The 21318-nt window shown below is 37.3% G+C and overlaps 1 protein-coding gene across 14 annotated transcripts in view; it reads left to right on the top strand.

Moving 5' to 3' along the window:
- Window positions 1-21318, top strand: part of NEB (nebulin) — a 206310-nt gene that overhangs the window by 183257 nt on the left and 1735 nt on the right. For 5 of the 14 annotated variants that reach the window (XM_063098291.1, XM_063098282.1, XM_063098237.1 and 2 more), the window contains 21 exons: window positions 544-648; window positions 1669-1773; window positions 2433-2525; window positions 3131-3223; window positions 5427-5519; window positions 5994-6086; window positions 7050-7142; window positions 8893-8985; window positions 9946-10038; window positions 10603-10695; window positions 12315-12407; window positions 12828-12920; window positions 13449-13541; window positions 14084-14176; window positions 14723-14815; window positions 15150-15242; window positions 16115-16222; window positions 16326-16509; window positions 16832-16924; window positions 18111-18260; window positions 18565-18671. In XM_063098291.1, the coding sequence (XP_062954361.1) occupies window positions 544-648; window positions 1669-1773; window positions 2433-2525; window positions 3131-3223; window positions 5427-5519; window positions 5994-6086; window positions 7050-7142; window positions 8893-8985; window positions 9946-10038; window positions 10603-10695; window positions 12315-12407; window positions 12828-12920; window positions 13449-13541; window positions 14084-14176; window positions 14723-14815; window positions 15150-15242; window positions 16115-16222; window positions 16326-16509; window positions 16832-16924; window positions 18111-18260; window positions 18565-18671 (2154 nt within the window). Of the gene's footprint in view, window positions 1-543; window positions 649-1668; window positions 1774-2432; window positions 2526-3130; window positions 3224-5426; window positions 5520-5993; window positions 6087-7049; window positions 7143-7384; window positions 8350-8892; window positions 8986-9945; window positions 10039-10602; window positions 10696-12314; window positions 12408-12827; window positions 12921-13448; window positions 13542-14083; window positions 14177-14722; window positions 14816-15149; window positions 15243-16114; window positions 16223-16325; window positions 16510-16831; window positions 16925-18110; window positions 18261-18564; window positions 18672-21318 lie in introns of those variants that run through there. The other 9 variants (XM_063098241.1, XM_063098246.1, XM_063098252.1 and 6 more) reach the window with 9 other exon arrangements.

Here is a 21318-nt window from a genome sequence, read left to right as displayed (position 1 = left end):
AAGCCCAAGGAAGAGCAATGGCTGGTGTAGAGCAGTCTTTGGCTGACGGGTTGGCCACAGTGGTGGCCCCAGGTCTATCTGTTTACTAGGCCAGTTTCTGCAGCACCAAGCCATTTTCTGGAAGCGCCTTTTGGGCCTGCTCAGTCCTGCAACCAGGAGCCCCCACCGCACCACTCATGGCTTAGTGATCCTTTTCACTAGCGAATGCCAGCTTTCAGGAGGCCGCGTTCTCAGCTCTTAATCCTCCTGCTTCTCTCTGCCTCCCGGTTGAATAGTCTCCTTCATGTGGACCAGCCAGCAAGGGCCCTTCTCTGCCAGCTCTGCCATGACAGTGGGTCTTATTAAATGCCAGGCTCAGTCCTGGCAAAAGGAGGCGTGGTGCTCACTGACCAAGAGGGCTCTGCTTTCTAACTCTCAACATCCTTGGCAGTCAAGAAAATACAAAGAACTTCTCCTCTGCTGAGCCAGAAGAGCTATTTTAGGTCCCATTGGCCTAAATCCCTGTGGTGTTTACCTTCCTTATTTCTTGGAATCTATTCCCAGAAAAAGTACAAGGAAGATGCTGAGAAATCCATGTCATATTATGAGACCGTTTTGGACACCCCAGAGATGCAGAGAGTCCGGGAGAACCAAAAGAACTTCAGCCTTGTAAGTTTTATTGACTTTCAGACACAGCCCACAGGGATCTGGGCAGGCTGAGGAGGATGTCTCAAGGCACACGCTCAGGTGGCCCACCCCTGCAATGGGACTATTGAGCTCTACAGCTCCATCCATGCCCCCAGAAATGTATGTCAATTTTTCTCTGAGCTCGCCTTACATTTCAATCCCCAAATCACAGCATGAAAGACCCATCTGATACTTTGTTGGTGGTGTAGGGGAGAAAAAGTATTATCTTTTCCTCACCCATCACAAGGTTCTTGGTTGGCACCCCTATAACAAAAGACCGATTAACAAGAGAAAAATATAAATTATATTAAATAAGTTCTACATGACATGGGAGCCTTCAGAAATGAAGACCCAAAGAAACAAGGAGATCTGTGTATTATTATGGACAGTCATGCAGAAGTATGACTAGACAAAGAGGGTATGAGCTAATGTAATCAACTGGGAGAATTTAGAGAGGCCTGGGTGTTCAGATTCTTCTTGGCATCTCTGTGTCTTAGGCTCCCTTGGGGTATAGGGAGGACCTCTCTGGAATAAGGGTCTTATGATCTACTGTAGAAGAAGGTCAGAGAGTTCTTTGACTGCCTGTTTGAGGGGAAAACAGTGGGAGAAAGTCAGAGAGACCCTCCTACTTCTGCTGTTTTCTCAAATGCTGAAGTGCCATATTTTGGGGTAGTGTGCCCAGAACCCATCGGTGGCTTCCCATCACTGAATAAGAACTATCACCATCTTCCATGAGTGGTGACATCTGTCTTTTTCAAAGTTAAATCTAGGCAAGGGATACTTTTTTTAAGAACTCTAGTTTTACACAAGTTTTAAAAAATTAGTTTCTCCACAAGATTCTTATCAGATAATCTCCCTTGGGCTATCAAACCATGATTATTGTGGCAGAGACTTTTTTTTTTTAAATACAGGATTTTAACTTTCTTTGCACAATATAGGACAATTTTCTAAAAGTCAAAACAATGCTGAAATCTTAACAAGATGTTTACTCTTTCTTCATAGCTCCAATACCAGTGTGACCTTAAAAACAGCAAAGGAAAAATTACAGTTGTTCAAGACACGCCAGAAATACTGCGTGTTAAAGAAAATCAAAAGAATTTCAGCTCGGTATACTTACTATTTATTTTCCATTTAATGCTAACCCAATAATCCATTCTCTTTTTAAAAAATATACTAGCCTCACATTGATACAGACAATTCATATCTAACTTCTCCACTTAATCCTAGTGGTTATTTGTTAAAATTCCCCATATTTTGCTCCAAAATTATCACTCCAGAGGTAATTTGAAATAACTTAAATATGCTAACAAAGCAGCTTTTCTTTCCTTTTAATTTTTTTAATACCAAAGTGGTAACATGTGTTTTCTTGCTCCAGGAAGATGGATTTTTTTTTGACATTGCAGTTTTTTTTGTAACGCCTCCCCAAAATAACCGACTGACTTTGAATTTCTTTAATGGATTTTGTGTTTCATATAGAAGGGTTTTGTTGTTGTTGCTAATCAACATTTTCTGATTTTTCTCATCCTGTATTAAAATAGCACGATAATCTTAAAAGAATCTCAAGATCTGGAAAGTGATTCATGTTGTATATGGTTTGAGTCACTGACACTGACATGGGAGATGTCAGACACGATCCTCCAGCGCTTGCCTGGGAACGTTGTCTAGTGTCTTTTGTTTTCACAGAAGCCATGTGTCCTAGTCTTTCTCCAGGAATTGCTGGGTTTTCCTTTCTCCCATGTAACACTGCCCTGCCTCTGAATGCCCAGGTTTTATATAAAGAGGATGTCTCACCAGGAACGGTGATTGGGAAGACACCTGAGATGACAAGAGTGAAGGAGACACAGGACCACATTAGCTCGGTAAAGACATGGTGGCCTCACCTTCAATATTTTCTGCCTCCCTTTGACAATTGACAGTGACCTCCGAGCTGCACTCAAAAACACTGTCACCAAAAGTAGCTTACATTGCTACAGTAGGTGGCTGTGTAACACCTCAGGGTATGTGCCAGTGGTTAGAGCCATCTCATTCAGGGTAGTGCCATGGCAGTTTTCATGAGAGAGAGTTAGATATGGAAAACAGAGAGGCTTGTGAGAGAGTGGAACATGATAGAGTCAAAGAATCAACCTTCCTGGATACACATATGTGCAAATATCTGCCCTAGACAAATGATCTGTTGGGTATTCAAACACTGGGGTATGCAGGAAAGCTAAGGGGCTATGGTCTAAATAGGGACCCCAACCTTGCCCCCAGAGATGAGAAGGAGACCAAGTGTCCCTGTCCTCGGAATTGTTCTCCTCTGATCCAATATCAGCATGTGGTCCCCTTCACACTAAGTATAGAGCTTGTGTTGTTTAAATTGTGACTGTAGAAATTGTGGGTTGCTAATCAGACACACGTATGTGTTAGGAAGAATAGCTGTCCGGCATGTAGTAATACCTTTCTTTTCCCATGTTTATATCTGCAGGTGAAGTATAAGGAAGCAATTGGACAGGGAACTCCAATCCCCGACCTGCCTGAAGTGAAACGTGTCAAGGAGACCCAGAAACACATTAGCTCGGTAGTGGCCCATACTCTCAGCATGTGCTTGTGTGACTGTCCACCTCCCGATCGCTACGCTAGCTCTATCTCATTCCTTCTTCCTCCTACCAATGGCTTCCCATACCTTAGAGATGTTGTGAATTCTCCCTCGATCCTGAGGGGGGCGCAGCAGTTTGGAAAAGTAGATAAGAAATCTCTGTCTTCACATAATCAAGGAGCAGAAGGGACTTGGCTTCTTAAGTGATCATCATGCCTTCAGTTCCCAAAGTAAAATATTCTGACAGTAGTAATAGGTTATTGGGATGATCTCAAGTTATTTAACCAAACGTACATACATATACACATAAAAGTAATATAAGATAATTTTGTATTGCATAGATATATGAATGATAGGATTCCCCAGCATCCAGGAAGACCCTAGGTAGACAGACCTATGAAGTCTCTGCAGCCTTCTTCCGACTCTCTCAAGATTTCTTGCCCCGTGTTTTCTGCTCTCTCTGTCTTGTAAATGCAATACATGGTTAAGGTGCTGGCTGTCATCTACCCACATGGTATATTCTTTATTAAACCTGTTCTGTAACAGGAATTTCAGGTACCTGTGCACAGTGTGGGTGGGTGGGGGAGAATGTCCCCCACACCTGAGATATCAGGTTAGCATGTTTCTCATGACCTCTGTCAAGCAAGCCCCGCCTCTGCACCCTGCACCCCCTTCCCATCCATAAGCGGATTCTAAGCAGTTGCTGGCTACCAGCAAGAGATATGTGAAGTTTGGGGAATAGTTTATGGCCAATAAAAGGTGGGGAGAGATACCCCTGGTGACTGGATGACTGAACTCTCATTTGATTTCCATTAGAAGGTACATGGTATTTCTCTTGCAGCTAGTTTGTATTATTTCGATCTCATTCTCTTTTCACTCTCTCCTTATGCTCTGGTTTCCTTGTGGTACAAACTTCATTTAGAGTTTTGTGTCGACTAATCAGAGAAAACTAGCCCATGGCTTGTTGCCACTTTGGATTGCAACTTTTTGCTTTTTTCTTATTTTGTTTTGTTCTGTTATTCACATGATCAGTTCAGCTGCCTTGCTGGGTAAAGGGAAAACACAACTTTGTTACCAAAGACAGTAGATTTTCAAAGACTCCTACATTTCCTAGTGAAACAAAGCTATGCTGCCAGCTTGTCACTGATTTTAGGAATTAATCCATGACACATTCCCAAGGTTTTTGGTGTTGCTCCCCACCCCATGCACTAAGTACACCATAGAACCCATCCATTTAAAAAGAATTCATTCCTTTAGGCTGAAAATTCTTTACATTAGGAGGGAAGGAGTCAACAGCTCAGAAAGTGGAGGTTGCTTAGTCTTTTCATTAAAAAGACTGTATCCTTTGATATTGCCCTTCAAAAAAATGGACTTCTCTGCTCAAAAAACACTAGTTTACTTGATCCAGCAATCAGTAAGAATTTCAGAGAAAGATACTCTTCCTGAAAAATAAACAGATGGTCTCCGCATATCAAGGATACCTACAGACTAGGAGCCTGCTAGGAATTTTCATTAGAAAATAACATTCCTTCAGGCTTATTGAGAATTTTGTTTTATTTTTTTTTTTACCGGTAAGGGGATCGTCACCCTTGGCTTGGTGTCGTCGGCACCACGCTCAGCAGTGAGCATACCCGCCATCCCTATGTAGGATCCGAACCCGTGGCCTTGGCACTATAGGCACCGCACTCTCCTGAGTGAGCCACAGGGCCGGCCCAAGAATTTTCTGTTTTATCATATGATTAGAAAATTTAAAACCAAGCCATCTATTTATTAAGTACAAATCTACTGCATACCTACTATTTTCAAGGCACACTTAGATGCAATGAAATAGAGTTTTCTTATTTGTAAATGTATTACTATTAATGCATTTTAGGAACATACTGAGTGTTGGTTATAGAAAATGCATAACCCCTTCTCCTCACCCCAAAGAGTAAACCTGGACCCTCAAAAAAGGGGGAAAAAATGCATAATTTAGTATCCAGTTTCAAGGTAGTAAAATTACTACTTTTGAAAAGAGAAAGAGAACGTAAATATTTATGAAATTTCTTTTCCTCCTGTTCCTTGAGTGTTATATTTGAAAGCTAGATTGTTTTCATGAGTTGTCACCAAATAGCCTACGTATAGCTGCAATCTGAAGGATTCATGTTCATTTTACCTTTTGGGGTATTCTAATTATTTTCTACAGGTTATGTACAAAGAAAACTTGGGAACAGGCATTCCAACCACTGTCACTCCAGAGATTGAGAGAGTCAAACGCAATCAAGAGAACTTTAGCTCGGTATTTACAAATATATCAAATAAGAAACTCTTTCCCATGAAAAGATTTACCAAAATAACCCATCATCCTTTTTTCAAAAGTAACATCTTAACAATTTTGTGTGTCTGTGTGTGTGTATTATTACCTGACCAAAACCATCTCGACTTAATACAAAATGACTCATTTTTCTGATTGTACTTTTAACATTTTCAGCAACTGACTAGTGTGAATCTGAAATACTGTAAATAGAATTAACACAAGATTCTTCATCATTATACTCATATCCTGTAACTTGATGCTTCCTGTTGTACTTTTTCTTACCTAGAATTAGCATAGTAGAGATCATCCTTAAAATGTGAAGTGAAAGCATTATCGTTACTAAATATTACTTACTAAAATACTCCCTCACGCGCACCCTTTGCCCCAGATATCCTCCCTTCCTCAATCTTTGTGCTTGTTTTGAATGTCTTCTGGGTACTTTCTTGTATCTCACAGGTTTTGTACAAAGAAAATTTGGGGAAAGGAACCCCAACACCTGTCACTCCAGAGATGGAGAGAGTCAAACGCAATCAAGAGAACTTTAGCTCGGTATTTCCTAGGGGGCAAAAGAAAAAAAATCCTTTAATTCTTATTTAAAATAATAACAAATTACAAATGTAAAATTACTAAATTCATGTAATGAACATAATAATGCCAAATATTACCTCAGTTTTCAACCCAAATCTAATCTAGTATTTACTTTAGTTCTGGTGTGAAATTTTAACTGCATTTTCTCTAAAACATAGATATTTATCACTTTCCTTAAAAACCTGTAATACTCAGTGTTTCCTCCCTCCAATCCTCCTCTAATAACAATAGGTATTTCTAACTGGTGTGACACAAGTCAGAAGTAAAAACCTAACACCTCTTCAAAAGGACAATGTTCATTAGAATCTTTTATTTGTATTTATCATGGCTCTGTCTGATGTATCCTTTGTGTCTGCAGCTTTTCTTAAAAGAATGTGATACCTAAACATTTTCATTCAAAGACACAGCAATTCAGCGTAACTCAGAAATACAAATTTACTTGTCTCAGCTGTTTTTTTGTGTATCTTGCAAGATATAAATGAGCTTTTCTTTGGAATATTTTCAGGATCACTGAGAGCTAGTATTTATTTAGCTTTTAATATTTATTAATATTTCTTTCATTCCCCCAAACCTTTCTCTCTCTTTCTCGCTTTCTTTTGGTTCCCTAATTTAGTTTTACCAACAACTCATTGTATGTATTTGATAAGGCCTAATCCTCTGTCTTTGAGAGAAGGCCTACGTAAGCCAAGCCACCCTTGTCCACTGCCTGGCAGCTGTGTATATACTGATGCCACTTAGAGACGGACTGTGTGTGACCAAATGTCCAAACGTGATCTGTAGTCGTTCTATTTCTTAAAATTATTTAGGCCTATTTAACTTCATTGTAAAAAAACAAAACAAAAAATACTTTTAGAGACTTTTTTGAGGTTCATCTACCTAAAAGATGGGTGCAGGCTGATGTGATTGTCGGTTTTGTGCACACAGATATTGTACAAAGAGAACTTGAGCAAGGGGACCCCCATACCTGTGACTCCTGAGATGGAACGAGTCAAACGCAATCAAGAAAACTTTAGCTCGGTATTTGGGAGAAAGCTCCTTTAACCCCATATTAAAATAATAATTTCTGTAAAACAAAACTTCTCACACTTAGTCCCTTTACAATAATCAATTTAACAAATTATTATTTTTTTAAATCTCACCAACCAAATTCTACCATTTTCCAGATCTTATACTCACCATTTGATGCTAATGTTTTATACTTTCTGTAACAGTCCCTTAAAACTTTTAATTGGTTCCTCTCCTTTCCTTTTCACTTTTAGGTGACTGCTGGGACTTTTGAATTTAATTGAGTTCCAAACAAACAAACAAAAAAAACAACAACAAAAAAACCCAATACTGAAACTCTTATTTATATGGAACTCTTTTTATCTGTTGTTTCTGGGTTTGAGTTGCAAGAAAGAAAACTGGACACAAGGCCACATGTAGAAATAGTGGTTCATGTTTGGGAACAGGGGTCACCTTAACATAGATCCTATCCAGATAAACAGTAGTCCTGAGAAAGAAAATTGCTCAATATTAAAACCAAAAGCAATCTTGTTTTGATACTTGTCCTAAACTAGCTATTTTTGAATAGAAATCCAGGCCTTCTGATTTTTTTTTTTTTTTGAGTTTGTATTTAATGTTATTTTCTCTTTCATTAATATCATTGTTGCTGAAAAGTCTGTGAAACTTCCAAATGAGGATTTTAGCTAAGTTCACTTATGCCTGAGATGGAGAATCAAATGTCATCAGGAAAATTTAGCTGGATCTTTTTTTTTTGAAAGGTGGTTAATCCAAAATGCTTTGTCAGTTTAAATATTTTCTAAAAGTTTGATACTTGCACATAATTAGATCAGTAACTTTCTTCAGTCCCACTGTCTTTTTGTTCTGTCTCCAATTACTATTCACTAACAACCTTTCAATTTTGTTTTCAATGTAAGTTAATACATCTTTCGGAATGTTATATGCACTGTTTTCCCTGTGGGTTTACTATTATCACCATTCCTTTTATTGAAATGCTTGGATCAATTTTCAAAATTATTTTTTAATTGTTTTCTTCTATATTAGAGTATTTTATTGTTTGTATCTCTTTGAAACCTTAATGATCCTGATGGTCCTGAACAAACTTTTTGTTTTTTAAAGTAACTGTTTGTGTTAACTTTTACACATGTTGCATTTAGGCAAAATTGTCCAGTGGTACATAGGCTTTTAGACTCTGAGAAATAAACAATACCATATATGAAAACATTGACTTCTAGACTTGACCATCTCTACAACCTGAACTTACTCAACACAGACCAACTTTGCCATATTGCATAGATGTGGTCTGGGGTTTTAAATATCTGTTATACTGTAGGACAAATGTTCTGTGTAGGGAAAATAAATATTTGCTAATCTAATTCAAAAGACAACATTTCTATTTTTTGTACACTGAGCATTTTAGTGCTCATATGAAATTATATATAATTATATATTATATAATTACATATAATTATATATTATATAATTATATATATATATATATTCCCCCCCCCCTTAATTCCTGACACAGGAAATAAACATTTATATGTTAGTTAGAGTAAAAAGATTAACATCAAATACACTGGCACTTTGGCTAAGGAAATAATAAACATGTCTCACCCAGATCTGTGCCTGAACAGAGGTCGACTTTGTGAATTTGTCTTTCCTGCTTGACGTCTGTAGTTTTTTACTAGGTTCCCTAAAAGACAGACCAAAGGGCTGTTTTGACTGCTCTTGTTTTTTCTGGATGCTTTCTTGTGTCATACAGGTGTGGTATAAAGAAAACCTCGGAAAAGGGATTCCGATCCCCATCACTCCAGAGATGGAGAGAGTCAAACACAATCAAGAAAACTTTAGTTCGGTATTTAAAATAAAATTTTTAAAAATCCCTTTAACTATTTTTAAAATGTTATTAAAAGATTAATGGCTAGATTTTAAAAATCTAATCAATTTATCCCAATAAAAAAAATTGACCTGTCTTGTTCCCAACTTAATGCTTACATTCCCTGTGAATCAGTTTCCCCATTTTGGTTAAACATTAATAATCATTTGACTTAATAAAAAAGAAGTCTTCAGTATTATATTTTAGCTTTTAAAAATGTAACATTTTCAGCATCTAAACATTCACATTTATCCTGCTTTGGCAAATTTGATCCAAATATAAAGATTCAAAAAATTTATTTTGTGAAGATCCAACTGTTGGCCTCATTTCCTGTTCTAACCTTTTCTGTCTCGACTGGTGTTTGTACAGATATTTTGAAGTTTCTTTTTTTAGCATCTTGTCATTGCTCTCCATGTGCCTTAAAAATAATTCCTCCCAGTATGTTCACCCAAACTAAAAATTAAATACTTTGGCTTCTTTTGAAAGTCGACAAGAGTTGTGTGTATGTAGCTTCATATATACAATGTTTGATGAACCCAAATATCCTTATGTGATTTATTAACAGCATTTTCAAACCACAAGTAATTTCCTTGGTTTGCTTCTTTCTCTTGTCTGTTTTTTCTCTCCTGATAACAAGCTGGGGAAGACTAATTGCTTCCTTTCATGATGCTCTTCTTTGCTCAGTGCTGCAGAGATTAGTTCAAACAGCAAACATAAAACTTTTTTTTTTCATATTTCTTAGATTTTGCTGCTCTTCCCTGCATTCCTTTGCTTTAAGGATGTCTTTAGGCTTATACAGGTTGAATCTGAAAGCTTCTGGTATTTCCCTTCCTCTAACTCATTCTCTTCCTCCTTCCTCTCCCCCCCTCCCAAGTGCTCCAAAAGAGGGGGAAAGTGATTGATTGCTCTTTTTGTTCTGGATGCTTTCTTATTATACAGGTGCTATACAAAGAAAACCTGGGGACAGGAATTCCAATCCCCATCACTCCTGAGATGCAGAGAGTCAAACACAATCAAGAGAACCTTAGCTCGGTATTTTTGGAAAGAAAAGGGAAAAAAGATGCCACTTAATCTCGGAATTAGACTGATACTTAACATTTATTCTTCTTTTTAAACCCACTTCCCTTCCTTTGCTTCTAATGTATCTTACTTAGCAAAAGGACATACTTTCTCACTTCTGTAATACAGTTAACTTTGATTTTTTTACTTCATCTGATATTTTAAAAAAATTTTTTTAAATAAGAATAATGAATCTTTTAGTTTGTGTGGATAACAACAACATTGAGTTCTAACAATCTCATATCCCCATGTGATTGTTTAGGAGGCGCCATGCTCATAGAAATGAAAACAGTAACATGGGTAACTCTGACAGCCTTCCCCCAGCAGCTGCAGTACTCGCTGCCCTAGAGGGTGCGGAATGCCCATCCCAATAATGGCTTCCATTAAAGCAATGTGTGGCATCTTGTCAGCTTATAACTCCTGGCTCCTTGGACCACAATGTTATTTCATAACAAGAAAGTTGACCTCACCTTAAAACCTCACAGCAAATGAAATGTGACTTATGGTTGTTTTTCTGGATGCTTTCTTGTCGCACAGGTGTTATACAAAGAAAACATGGGCAAGGGAACCCCTTTACCTGTCACTCCAGAGATGGAGAGAGTCAAACACAATCAAGAAAATATTAGCTCGGTACTTTGGCAAGAAAAATAAACTACTTCTTTAATGACTTAAAAAACTACTATGATTTAAATAATACATATTAATCCAACTTTTTAAAGACAACTCAAATTTTGTGAATTTCTTTACCACATTTATCCTTCTTTCCTAAAGGGCTGCTCCTAGCCTTAACCCCATAATAACAAGATTGCTTTAATCCATAATTTAAAGTTCTAATATGAAGAGGTAACAGATTTTTCTATAAAACATCCTTTTGCTCATTTCTCCCCAAAACTTATTCTCTATCCATACCCTTAAGGTCTCTTTGTTTTACATACTGGTGAAAATTGGGATGGGGATGACTGGGGTGGTATAGCAGGTACAATGGGGCTCTTTCTTGTGATTTCCTTGTGATTTTGCGTTGGTGACTTCAGGTTCTAATTTATCCTTTCAGATTTGGACAAAGAGACCTTGAGAAAATTATCCCCTGATCTTCTCCTTCAAAGATAATAAGATAAATTATGATCCAGGAGTGTTTTTAAGTTCATTGTCAATTAAAAAGAAAAGTGTCACCAGAATGGCTTTGTTTTACCAATTTTAGATTTTTTTGTTGTTGTTCTTTTGTCTTATCATGTTCTTTAACTGCTAATTTCAGCAAACCAATTCCTGCAAGCTTTTGCTCTATGATATTAAATATATTTATAAGTTACCAGGGGATTGGGGTTTGTGGGACTTTAGCTTTCAGTAGTGAACACCCTTGTGGCCCTCAACATTTACAGTCTTTGGGTTTCTCCAGTACTGGAGCACAGTGCTTCTAAAATATCAGCATGCACTGCAGTCACCTGGAGGGTTTGTTAAACTGGATTGCTGGGTCTTGCCCCCAGTTTCTCATTCTGTAGGTCTAGTACGGGGCCAGAGAATTTGCATTCCTAACAAGTTCTCAGGTGATACTGACCCTGCTATCCAGGGACCCCACTTTGAGAACCACTACTTTAACAGAATTCTTCCTCTTGAATGCCATTTCCTAAATCTTCTGTTTCCAAGAATGACACTTGGGAGACATCAAGGTTAAGGATTTATTATGATGTGTTAGTATATTTCCTATTGATTTATCATGACGCAATTGCCAAAATCATTTTTCTTCACTGATAAGTTTGATGTTGTATTAAACTAAAGCAAGAGGCAGAGCACAGAGAATAGCAAGAAAAAACAGGTAGGCGAAACCCTCTGCTTTGTCAGAGGGCCTACAGTTGTACTGATACGTCTGTGAGACTTTAAGTGCTGCATAAAGGTCCAGTAACCTGCGGCTATGCTTGTTGTGATTCAAGCCCATGCCTGTAACTCCTGTTTAGATGATCTGTCAGGGGCTTGACATTCAAAGACTAGTGATAAAATGATGGTGGCCTCTCATCCCTTTTGGGAACACTGCAGCTCTCTCTTACAGTCTGCAAGGATTTCAGGACAGGGTCCTACTTTGGAAATGTGTCTTGCTGTAACTACACTCAACTTCCTTTGGAAACATACTGCTTTCTACCTAACATTATTGCCCAAATGATTTGGTACCCTGAGCCTTAGCAAAAGTTATCTGTTCTGTTTCCTCTTTTGGTAACTGTAATTCTTTTTTTTCTTTTTGGATCCACTGGACTCGCTAGGTTTTGTACAAAGAAAATGTGGGGAAAGGCACCCCAACCCCTGTCACTCCAGAGATGCAGAGAGTCAAACGCAATCAAGAAAACATTAGCTCGGTATTGTCTTGAGAAACCAAAGTGCTTTTAATTTTGCAAAGTAACCCGTGCAGTTTGGCCTGCTCCTAACCCATCCCAGGTTGAAAACAAATGCCAGTTATATTTAAATCTCCTCTAGATATCATGCTACATTTACCATTGCTGTTAACTATCTATTTTCATTTTGTTTATATTTTTTCTTGGAGGCTGGCCAGTAAGGGAATCCAAACTCTTGATTTTGGTATTATCAGCACCATGCTCTAACCAAGTGAGCTAACTGGTCAGCCCTCATTAAGTATTTTAAATGCTTTCTTTTTGAGAGCTGTTCTCACTAATAGTAATAGATTAAACATAGCTTCCCCTCTCCTCCCCCAATTGCATTATATCTAATAGTGAATATTACCTCCTTGTGACTTTTGGGTACCGCTTTGTACCTCGCAGGTGCTATACAAAGAGAACCTGGGGAAAGCAACCCCCACACCCGTTACTCCTGAGATGGAAAGAGTCAAACGCAATCAAGAAAACTTTAGCTCGGTATTTCAGAAAGGAAAAACAAATTGTCAAAATTTTAACAAGACTGGCAAACATGGTTATACCACTAATCTATCTTACACTGTTTCTAAAACTTTTCAGATTTCTCTTTGTTCATTTAAAAACAACAAACTAGTCCCATCGGCTCACACTGATTTTAGTTCTTTCTTAATCTTTTGCTTTCTACCATAACATTTTAATGGCTTTCTCTTCCTGAGGTGTTTCTTACAGTGTGATATAATTCACCCATAATACCAGCTACATGATTATTTTCATTCTTTTGGGGGTGGGGCAGTGGCTGGCTGGTAAGGGGATCTGAACCCTTGACTTTGGTGTTAGCAACACTGTGCTCTAACCAACTGAGTAAGCAGCCAGCCTGCATTAACTATTTTTTAAGCTTTCTTCTTGAGAGCTGTCCCCACTAATAGTAATAGATTAAACATAGCCCCCCTTCCTTTCCCCTAATTGCACTATATTTAATAGTGAATATTTCCTCTTTGTGACTTTTGGGTACCACTTTGTACCTCGCAGGTGCTATACAAAGAGAACCTGGGGAAAGCGACCCCCACACCCTTTACTCCTGAGATGGAAAGAGTCAAACGCAATCAAGAAAACTTTAGCTCGGTATTTCAGAAAGGAAAAACGAATTGTTAAAATTTTAACAAGACTGGAAAATATGGTTATACCACTAATTTATCTCACAATGTTTCCACAATTTTTTTGTATCTTATAAGATTTCTCCTTGTCCATTTAAAAGAAGTAACCCAATCCCACCAGCTCACACTGATTTTACTTCTTAATCTTTTGCTTTCTACCGTAGCATTTTAATTGTTTCTCTTCCTGAGGTGTTTCTTACAGTGTGATATGATTGAGCCATAGCACCAGCTACATGATGATTTTCATTCTTTTTCTTTTCTTTTCTTTTTTTGGTGGCTGGCTGGTAAGGGGATCCGAACCCTTGACTTTGGTGTTATCAACACTGAGCTCTATAACCAACTGAGCTAACCAGCCAGTTCTCACTAACTTTTTTTAAAGCCTTATTCATGAGAGCTGTTCTCACTAATAGTAACAGATTAAATACAGTGTTTTCCCTCTTCCAATTGCATCATATTTAATAGTGAATGTTGCCTCCTTGTGACTTTCGGGTACCACTTTGTACCTCGCAGGTGCTATACAAAGAGAACCTGGGGAAAGCGACCCCCACACCCTTTACTCCTGAGATGGAAAGAGTCAAACGCAATCAAGAAAACTTTAGCTCGGTATTTCAGAAAGGAAAAACAAATCGTTAAAATTTTAACAAGACTGGCAAACATGGTTATACCACTAATTTATCTTACATTGTTTCTAAAACTTTTGTGTATCTTTTAAGATTTCTCCTCATTCATTTAAAAGAAATAAACCAATCCCATCAGCTCACGCAGACTTTACTTCTTAATCTTTTGTTTTCTACCATAACATTTTAATGGCCCACTCTTCCTGAAGTGTTTCTTACAGTGTGATATAATTGATCCATAAACCAACTACATGATGATTTTCATTCTTTTTTTTTTTTTTTTTTCTTCTTGGTGGCTGGCTTTAAGAGGATCTGAACCCTTGACTTTGGTGTTATCAACACTAAGCTCTATAATCAACTGAGCTAACCAGCCAGCCCTCATTAACTATTTTAAAAGCTTTCTTTTTGAGAGCTGTTCTCACTAATAGTAATAGATTAAACATAGTGTCTCTCCCCCTACCCCCAATTGCATTATATTTAATAGTGAATGTTGCCTCCTTGTGACTTTTGGGTACCACTTTGTACCTCGCAGGTGCTATACAAAGAGAACCTGGGGAAAGCGACCCCCACACCCTTTACTCCTGAGATGGAAAGAGTCAAACGCAATCAAGAAAACTTTAGCTCGGTATTTCAGAAAGGAAAAACAAATCGTTAAAATTTTAACAAGGCTGGCAAACATGGTTATACTACTAATTTATCTCACAGTGTTTCCAAAATTTTTGTGTATCTTTTAAAATTTGTCATTGTACATTTAAAAACAACAAAACAATCCCACCAACTCACATTGATTTTAGTTCTTTCTTAATCTTTTGCTTTCTACCATAACATTTTAATGGCTTCCTCTTCCTGAGGTGTTTTTTATAGTGTGATATAATTAAGCCATAACACCAAGCTATGTGATGATTTTCAGAACTGGTTTTCTGCTCTTTGATGTCTGGCTGCTCTTTTGGCTCCCCTAGGTACTGTACAAAGAGAATATGAGAAAAGCAACTCCAACACCTGTTACTCCAGAGATGGAGAGAGCTAAGCGCAACCAAGAAAACATTAGCTCGGTATTTTCTAGGACTAAAAAGGAGTCATGCAACAACGTGGAAAATAACATGTTAACATCATAAAAATGTGCCTTTGTCATTCAACTGAAAAACACACTAAAATTTAAAAAGAGAGAAGTGTAACATCTTGGAACATAACAATTTAACACCATAAAAACATGCACTTTCTCATTCAACTTAAAATTTACACTAAACTTAACACAATTGTGCTTTTAAATTCCAAATGATCATACTAAAAGTAACAAGTTAATTGCACATGTTTTCTCTCCCCTTTTTCTTTACTCTGAGATAGTTTTACGTAACCAACAATAACAAATTGACTTTCTAACATTCCCAATCTTCTGCTCTCCCTTATTTTTAAGGTACCTTATGAAATGGGTTATACTCTGAAATGGATGCCTACTTTGGCCTTGATATTTTGGGTTTTTAGTGTGTGGAGGATTTTGATGTCTTTATTAGCATACTGGTTTATAAAATCTGGACATAGCCTAAGAAAAATCATCACTTGTTTTAAAAGATAGTTCTTTCAAATTCCCTTCAGTACCAAAGTTAGTGCCAAATGCTATTGAATATGCTGGTGCTGGTGGTACAATTCCTAGCAAATTGAAGAATGTACTTTCTTCTTTTTCTTTCCAAAATCATACTGTGCCCTTTCTCCTTTGAAACTGAAAATTTCATTTTCAAAGTCAAAACAAGTCCTTCCTTTTTTGCTGCAAGCCCCACCTGTCCTCATGCTACCCTGTTCCCTTGTTAGTCACTTAGTCACTTGGCTCGCCTGGTCCTTCCACAGACTCAATCTTCCCTCAGCAGCCCCTTTCACCTACAGAATGACAGCAGCATGTCCCATGCTCATTCATGGTCTCTCCGATCAGGTTCTTTATTCGGATAGCTTCCGGAAGCAAATACAAGGCAAAGCCGCTTATGTGTTGGACACCCCAGAGATGCGTCGGGTGAGGGAAACCCAACGGCACATCTCAACGGTGAGTCAGGAATTCTTTAGGATTGGTTGGAATCCTGTTGGAACGTGTGAAAGGGAAGTGGTCACACCTTATATGTCCATAAAGCAAATTCATGACATTTCAGGTGAAATATCACGAAGACTTCGAGAAACACAAGGGTTGCTTCACACCAGTGGTGACGGATCCTATTACTGAACGAGTAAAGAAGAACACACAGGACTTCAGTGACATTAACTACCGAGGTATTCAGAGGAAAGTGGTAGAAATGGAACAAAAACGGAATGACCAGGATCAGGAGACTATTACAGGTAATTGAGCCCTGGGGGTGGGGTGGGGTGGGTAATCAACTTTAAGGGGAGTAGAACACAAAAGTGACATTATCTACATCAAATCAAAGTATAAACGACCTCAATCTGTTTTCATTAAGTATGAAAGAAAGTCCCTATTATCTCACAGTTTGCAGAGCTGACATCTTTCTACGTGATCTTTGTTCTCCTCTGAGGAGAAGACATGACCAGAACCTAAGCTGAAAAAGTGATTCATACTCCTGTGACCATTTAAATTGATGTCTTGGTGTTCAAGTTATTGGAGTCCAGGAACACCTGTTCTGATCATTGGTCTCCCTTTCAGGTTTACGTGTCTGGCGTACCAATCCTGGTTCAGTTTTTGACTATGACCCTGCAGAAGACAACATTCAATCTCGCAGCTTACACATGATTAATGGTATGTTATGCTGCAAAAGGTGTATGACATAAATATGACCGTGTAGTGTGCTGGAGTCAGTGACTTTTAGGCTCTGAAGTTCCTTCCCTCCAGGGTTTTCAATTTTCTGAGTTGCCGATTTTGCATATAAACACCTCACTGACTAACATATTTTCTACACAAGTTCAAGTTAGGAAAAGATTCTGTTTCACCACCTCAGTGCAAGTCTCCTTCAGGCCCCAGTATTATTATTTCTATTTTTTTTTTTTTTGTCTCCTAAAGAAGAAAAAAGTAGTAAACCTTTCTATTGGAGAAATAATAACAATAAAATACATAGACAAAAGGAAAAACATGAATTTGACCTTTAGGAACTTTCTGAGCTCTCTTATGTCAAGGAAAATTATTCATTCAACAAAACAGGCTGTTCTGTTCATGATAAAAAGTAGAATAAAATGAGGGTACTTCAAAAAGTTCATGGAGGGCCGAGCCCGTGGCGCACTCGGGAGAGTGCGGCGCTGGGAGCGCGGCAACACTCCCGCCGCAGGTTCGGATCCTATATAGGAATGGCCGGTGCACTCACTGGCTGAGTGCCGGTCACGAAAAAGACAAAAAAAAAAAAAAAAAAAAAAAGTTCATGGAAAAATAGAATTAAAAGATAATGCGAAATTTTCCATGAAATTTTTGAAGTACCCTTGTATGTAGTGCCAACCCTCAAAGAATTTATGCTCTAGTCTAGTGGTAAAGGCAGAGGAGTAAATCCACAGTTACACCTTGACACATGTGATTGTAAAGGTCTGCCTACGGTATTGTGGGAATATAGAGAGAGTACCTAAATTAATTTGGAAGTTAGGAAGGTCTTTCTAGAGAAGTTGAAGATGGAATATAAATGTGAATATTACTATCTATTCATTTTGGTGAGCCAGGAAAATGGGCAGGGTGGAGGGAAGGAATAGTAGTTGACACTCTTGGATCTGAAACCTGGCTGTACCACTCGACTGTTACGTGACCTTGGCCATTTATTTAGGTTCTCATATATAAAATAGAGAAGACAACCCATAAAGCAGTAGAGTTGTGAGGGTATACTCCAGGGAAAATTACTTAAAACCATGCTTGGTAAAAAATAACATCTGAGATCGTATTACTGTTAGCCACTCCTACCACAGAAGTTTCAACTTGGCTACATCTCTCTTAATCACATCTCTCCCAGTCCAAGCTCAGCGCCGGGGCCGGGAGCAGTCGCGATCCGCCAGCGCGCTGAGCATCAGTGGGGGCGAGGAGAAGTCTGAGCATTCAGAAGCTGCCGACCACCACCTCTCCACCTACAGTGACGGGGGTGTCTTCTCTGCGACCTCACCAGGTACAAGCTGTGGCATTGACTTTGACAGTCATGGCTGGCCAGCTCATGGATGGTTACTGTAAGAGATGTTTTGAGTAAAAATCAATAAATAAATCTTGATTCCTCTAATGAGAAAAAACTAGAATTAGTGGAGGGTTACATGAAGTTAGATGTTTCATTTTCTTTAATTTTATTAGATCCTCCCTTCTTGGAAATCATTCTTTTTAAGTTGGGGAAAAACACAACACAGCTCAGCTGCTAAAAACAGATTAAATGATGTGTAGCTATGTTTTCTCCTTATAAACTATTTTTTTTTCCTTTTCAGCTTACAAACATGCAAAAACCATAGTGCTTCCACAACAACGATCATCTTCAGTTGCCACCCAACAGACAACGGTATCTTCTATCCCTTCTCATCCATCTACTGCTGGAGTAAGTAAATAATAAAGAACTTACTCAAATCATTCTATTTTTTCATATGTGCAAAAACGATTATAGGTATTTTCATCTTTTTTTTTTTCAACCAAACCTTATATTATATATAATGCTCTTTTACTACATGTCAGTAATATCAGAAAACCAAATCTGAATTAATGAAAAAGCATTATGCAATGATTAAACAAAGAAACAAACAAACAACTAGAGCAAAGCATCAGTTTTGGCTCACTGACTTCACCCACTATCTTAAACTAAACATTCGGTACTTGGGATTATTCTTTAAGAATACATAATATACATATGCATATGACATATCTTAGATCTCCTCTATTAATATATATATATTAATAAATATTAAACTATATATTAAATAATGTTCACAATTCATCGGGCTACTTTAAAACTCTTAATTTAGGACTGGCCAGTTAGCTCAGTTGGTTGGAGAGTGGTGTTATAACACCAAGGGCAAGGGTTCAGATCCCCATACTAGCCAGCTGTAAAAAATAAAACTCTTAGTTTAAAATTCTGACCCCATTCATAATGTCACAAAAACATAAAGCTTTATGACTGAAATGAACAATATTTGTATTAAGACAACTATCCTTACCAAGGACATAAAAGAAGATCTAAATAACTATTGAGATATTATATTTCAGGAAGGGAATATTGTAACTTTGTCATTTCTCCTGAAATAAATCAATAAATTTGACAGTTCCAATCAAAATCCCAAAAGCATATTTTATTTTATTTTTTTAAAAAGATGACCGGTAAGCGGATCTTAACCCTTGACTTGGCGTTGTCAGCACCACGCTCTCCCAAGTGAGCTAACCAGCCATCCCTATATAGGGATCCGAACCCGTGGCCTGGTGTTATCAGCACCACACTCTCCCAAGTGAGCCACGGGCCAGCCCTCTCAATAGCATATTTTAAAAATGTGTATGATAATTCTAAAATTTATTTGAAGGAGTAAAGATGCAATAATAAACAAGCAAATTTTGAAAATGATGAAAGAAAAAACCATAAAAGAGCGAAACACACTACAAGATTATTATAATTAAATAGGGATTTGGTATGGTAATAGACAGAAAAATAAATGAAGTTCAGAAATGGACCCTAAAAGAATTACAGATCAGCAGGAAAGGGATGAGTTATTTAATTATTTGATCTTGGGATAACTAGTTATATATTTAGTAATAATAATAATAATAAAATTAGATACCCACCTCAAAGTCTACTTAAATTGTAGCTGTACCAAAGATTGAAATGTAAGAACCAAAATTTTAAAAGTATTGCAGAAAAATAGAGACTACTTTTATAATATTGTGGAAAGACTTCCTAAGCAAGTTCCAAGACCCAAAAGTGTAAAGGAAAAAAGACTGACCGATTTGACTATAGGATTTTAAATATTTCTATAACAAAAAGAAACATGTCAGACTGGGAGCAAATATTTACAGCATACATAACATAAACATTAGTATCTAAAAAGCATAAAGTATCTAAAATTCAATGACAAATTATTCCCCTCCCCTCAAAATAAGAAAGACCTGGAAGAGTATGAATAGACAATTTATGGAAAAAATAAAAATGTCCAACAAAAAGAGTGCTCACCATGACTAGTAACCAAGACTATGCAAGTGAAAACAATAGTAAAATATCATATTCAAACATTAGAGTATCAAATGCTTTTAAAAATTTTAAACACATTTCGACCTAACACTTCCAATTTAAAGCTCTTTCTTCAGAGATTATTTGCCCAAAGATAAACACTAGGATTGTAGTGTTAGAAAACAGTGACAACTAAGTGTCCATAAAAATGGAAATGCTAAATTATTTGTGCTATTAACAAAATGTGGAATTCTCTCCAGTGGTCAAAAAGAGTAAGATCTATATTTATATGGAAAGACTTCTATGCTATATTAAATGAAAATAATAAGCCAGAGTATTACAGTTTTTTCCCACTTATTCAGGGGAAAGGAGAAATCTATTTGTGAATATGACTATCTGTGTGTATGTTTCAGAATGCAAAATATATAGAGAGAGAGATTACATCCCAAATTACTAACCAGTGGCTGCTCCTAGAAAGAAACTTTGGGTATTTTCACGTATTATTTATACCTCCAAAGTGTTAAAGTTTTTTAAAGAACTTTGTGTTGAATAGCCTCTCAGAACTTTTACTACTGGTATGCTCCAAAATTGCCAAAGTGAGAGATGACATGCAATATTGCTAGGGTTTTTAAAATTCTTCTCTAGAGTTGACTCCCTGAAAAAATAAATAAATAAAATTCTTCTCCAAAACAGAAGATTAACCTCCCCAAAAGGGAGAGAAAGGCCACAGTCACATATAAAATTAGCACATTCTCTTTTTTCTCTTTGGGTATACACACACACAGTTTTGTGGATATACAATTAACATAGTATTAAGTTCATAATTTAAAGTATACAACTCAATGATTTTTAGTTCATTTAAAAAGTTGTTCAATCATTACCATAATCTAATTTTAGGATATTTTCATTACCATAAAAGAAAAAAAAAAAGAACAAACCTTGTACCTGTTAGCATTCACTGTCCATCCCCATCCTCTCTCTTCCAGCTCCATCCAATCCTAGGCATCCACTGATGCACTTTTTTTTTTCTTTTGGC

The sequence above is a fragment of the Cynocephalus volans genome, chromosome 1 (assembly GCF_027409185.1).
Source record: "Cynocephalus volans isolate mCynVol1 chromosome 1, mCynVol1.pri, whole genome shotgun sequence".
Taxonomy (NCBI): Eukaryota; Metazoa; Chordata; class Mammalia; order Dermoptera; family Cynocephalidae; genus Cynocephalus; species Cynocephalus volans.
This window is presented reverse-complemented; position numbering and strand designations above follow the sequence as displayed.